The sequence below is a fragment of the Amphimedon queenslandica genome, unplaced genomic scaffold, assembly GCF_000090795.2.
Source record: "Amphimedon queenslandica unplaced genomic scaffold, v1.1 AMPQUscaffold_13355, whole genome shotgun sequence".
NCBI classification, from domain to species: domain Eukaryota; kingdom Metazoa; phylum Porifera; class Demospongiae; order Haplosclerida; family Niphatidae; genus Amphimedon; species Amphimedon queenslandica.
Genome location: NW_003546409.1, coordinates 162,225 through 165,763, shown reverse-complemented (window position 1 = coordinate 165,763; position 3,539 = coordinate 162,225). Strand labels below are relative to the sequence as shown.

The window sequence follows — 3,539 nt, the reverse complement described above, 5'->3', positions numbered from 1 at the left end:
TATATAGTACAGGGTGTTTTGTTAGAGCAATTTCAACCATGTACATGTACATGTACTGTAATCCTCTTACAATGATCGAAGAAAATTGACTCTAAAATGATGCTCTTCATATAGTTCTGGATAATCTGTCGGGATACCTTGAAATGGGACCTGTAAAAACCACGCCCACAAATAAACCACGCCCTAATGTACGATAATGATACCTGAGAGAACGTACTGGGTGCGGCTCCAAAGACGACATTGAGCAACATCAAATAAATGAGTTGTACTCTATCAGCCTGAAAAAAGATACAGTGTGCTTTAAAATGCCTCCTTTCTTACAGAAGGTTTCAAAATGTCTTCCTCAGTTATTCTGGTCTGTGTTGATGGACAGGATAAGCTGTTTACTGCCCTCAGAGACTCAACCAGACTCGCCCTGTCCATTGTAGGAGGTATGACGCTCCTCGCCTTCTTTCCAAAGCCACTCTTAGGCCTATTATCAGCATTACTGAGCCCTAATGGAATCCTACCTGCCATTTTAAAAACCCGCCAAATTTTAGTGGGCGGGGTCAAATAAACAATAACCGCACTTCTCCGTATACTTTAAAAACGTGGGGGCACATTTGAGTAGGCGTGTCTAATACTAATTTAACCTTCAAAATGGCGTCCGACACTGAAGCACACTACAGGCTCTCCACTGAACTGCTAGGACATAGTGGAGACGTCCGTGCAGTTTGTACCTTCTCCTTTAATGAGACAGACTATATTGTGACGGCCTCCAGGGACAAGACGGCCATGGTTTGGACGAGAGACGATAATAAAGATTTTGTTCTTCATAAAACACTGACACACCATACAGGCTATGTCTCTTCTCTGGTCTCTTTTGTTGATGAAGATGAAGGTGAGGAAGAGAAGAGAATAAAGGAAAAGGATCGATATTATTTATGTCAAAAATTAGCAATGTACATGTAATGATAATAATAATAATAATAATAATAATATCATTATTATTTAATTTTTTGTAGTATTACTGGTAACAGGTAGTCAAGATTGTTCTATATTAATGCACTCGATACAAGATCCTCTTCAACAAGGTAAGAATTTAATTATTATTATTATTAAAAATTATGTCTTTTTTAGAACCAATTTTAAAATACTCAGGTCACAAGGGGTTAATTTCTTCATTGATTTATCAAAATTCTTTTCTAATTTCAGCATCTTGGGACAGGTACATTAATTGAAATTATAAATACTTAATTTTGTCCACCATAATTAAAACTATTTATTAAAGATAGTAGTTATTAAAGGTAGTTATTAATTATTATAGTACTGTCCGTATATGGAATACTGGTTCTAATAATGATTGTATAGCGTCAGTGAAAGGACATGAACCAGCTGTTTGGTGTCTCTCAGGACTGTACAACTTTGATTGTACTAACAGGTTCCTATCAGGTTCGATAATAAATAATAATAATTAATAATAATAATAATAATAATAATAATAATAATAATAGTATTAATATTAATAATGATGATAATAACAACAACAATAATAAATAATATTATTTATTTTTAACAGGTGGAGCTGATAAGTTGATTCGTTTATGGTCCATAGACTCCTCCTCCTCCTCTGCCACTCCGACCTCCTCCTCCCCCTCCTGCTCCTGTGTCTGTGAGTACAGAGGTCACTCTGATGTAGTGAGAGATGTAAAGGTACTGTCATGTGACCAGTTCCTCTCCGCCTCCAATGATTGGTACATAAATACACGTACATTGACCTAATTATTTACCATGTGATCTTCTTCTGCATGTATTTTTAATTATACCTTTATACCTGGTTTATTTTGTGTGGAATCACTTTTTTGTGCTGGCTAAAACAAATTTTATTTCAAAGTTTTTTTTTGGTACATAAAAACATGTACATGTACATTGACCTACATGTACATGTAATTCATAATACAGTTGCATGTATTTTTAAATACCGTATACTTGTACCTTATAGCTGGTTTATTTGTGTGATATAAATTTTTGTGCAAGCTAAAATCCACTAACTAATTCTATTAAAAATTTTTTAAGCCACAAAAATCAATTTCAAAAAAAAATTAAACAACGAAAATTTCAGGTATAACATGTGTATTAAATGTTTGTTTGAAGTACTGTAGTATCCAGGGATTTTTAATCCCTTTCAAAAATTTTTTCTCAATAATTACACCCTAGACTATTGGGAATCACTGGATTTGTTGTAGTGCAGTCTTCGAGAACTTACTCTCCTTTTATACTCCAAAATTGTACCAAGCTATTGTGGGTCTCTCCACTGTGGCTTTGACTATGTAAACGTAACATTTTGACAGCTGCATCCAGCTGCCCCCCTGCCCCCCCCCATATTGTAAAGTTTTGAAGTTTTTTTTTTGGTTATATTTTTAAAATTTAGTGCTCATTTTATAATTCTGTAGTTCTATTCGTTTATGGAATATTCACACTGGGTTGTGTCTGAAGGAATTATTCGGTCATGAAGCTTTTATATATAGGTAGAAGGAGAGAAAAGACGACAAAAATTTTATTTATTTATTTATTTATTTTATTTTGCTTTATTTAGTATTACGTTATTGCCGACTGGCTTTGCTTCTTGTGGTGAAGATGGAACCATTAGAATTTGGAGAGGTAGACATTCAAAGTTTATAAACCTAAATCCTCATGTATACATGTACAGTCAAACCTGTCTATTCCGGACACCTTGGGACCAAATAAAACTGTCCTTATTATAGAGGTGTCCTTATTTCAGAGGTTCATTAATACACATTACTATTGTATTAGGACTGATACTACCTGTCCTTATTATAGAGGTGTCCTTATTTTAGAGTGTCCACAATAGCAGGTTTCACTGTACATGTATATCTACATGTATTCCTCTTCTTAGCGTTGACACCCCCTCCCTTTCTCTCTCTAACACCCTCTCTCTTTCTCCTTTCTTAATGTCTTCATTTTTCTTCCATGATTACACTACATGTATGTGTCTTTCTTCTCTCCCCATTACATGTACATGTAGATGATAAATGTATTCAAGTTATTTCTCTACCTTGTATCTCTGTTTGGTGTGTCACTGCATGTGGCAATGGAGACATAGTGTCTGGTTCAAGGTATTGCTAGTTAATTAACCTGTTAATAGTTAAGTTAGTTAATTAACTTATTAATAGTTAAGTTAATTAACTATTATTGATGGTTATTAGTAGTTTATTTAATTTTATAGTGATAGCACTGCTCGGGTTTTTACTGTAGATGTGATGAGATCTGCATCAGAAAGACACCTTTCTGTTAGTATTGTTATTTATTTATTTGATTTTGTTTATTTTATTTTTTCTTTTTCTTTAGACTTTCCATACACAAGTTGAGGAGTTCAAGTACTTTATTATAATCTATTATTATTATTAATTTCTAATTATTTATTATTTATTTTTAGAATGTCACGTAATAAACAATCAATTGATGTCAGTTCGTTACCGAAAATTGCAACTGCTTTATTAGAACCAGGTACATGTAGAGTAGATGAAATAAACATGCAT

The 3,539-nt window shown here is 33.5% G+C and overlaps 2 protein-coding genes across 2 annotated transcripts in view; one reads left to right on the top strand and one right to left on the bottom strand.

The window, feature by feature from the left end:
* The window catches only part of LOC105313092 (kinetochore protein Nuf2-like), a 3,059-nt gene extending 2,512 nt beyond the window's left edge, over window positions 1–547 (bottom strand). Inside the window, exons 1-3 of the mRNA XM_019997738.1 lie at window positions 322–547; window positions 204–278; window positions 71–150 (exon numbers count right to left, since the gene is read on the bottom strand). Of these exons, the coding sequence (XP_019853297.1) occupies window positions 71–150; window positions 204–278; window positions 322–516 (350 nt within the window). The 5' untranslated portion in view covers window positions 517–547. The remainder of the gene's footprint in view (window positions 1–70; window positions 151–203; window positions 279–321) is intronic.
* A 63-nt stretch (window positions 548–610) lies between these two features.
* The window catches only part of LOC105313091 (phospholipase A-2-activating protein-like), a 7,759-nt gene continuing 4,830 nt past the window's right edge, over window positions 611–3,539 (top strand). The window contains exons 1-11 of the mRNA XM_019997737.1: window positions 611–880; window positions 1,005–1,073; window positions 1,120–1,207; window positions 1,307–1,431; window positions 1,559–1,733; window positions 2,433–2,507; window positions 2,576–2,640; window positions 3,026–3,116; window positions 3,227–3,290; window positions 3,349–3,377; window positions 3,437–3,507. Coding sequence (XP_019853296.1) covers window positions 640–880; window positions 1,005–1,073; window positions 1,120–1,207; window positions 1,307–1,431; window positions 1,559–1,733; window positions 2,433–2,507; window positions 2,576–2,640; window positions 3,026–3,116; window positions 3,227–3,290; window positions 3,349–3,377; window positions 3,437–3,507 — 1,093 coding nt within the window. The 5' untranslated portion in view covers window positions 611–639. The remainder of the gene's footprint in view (window positions 881–1,004; window positions 1,074–1,119; window positions 1,208–1,306; window positions 1,432–1,558; window positions 1,734–2,432; window positions 2,508–2,575; window positions 2,641–3,025; window positions 3,117–3,226; window positions 3,291–3,348; window positions 3,378–3,436; window positions 3,508–3,539) is intronic.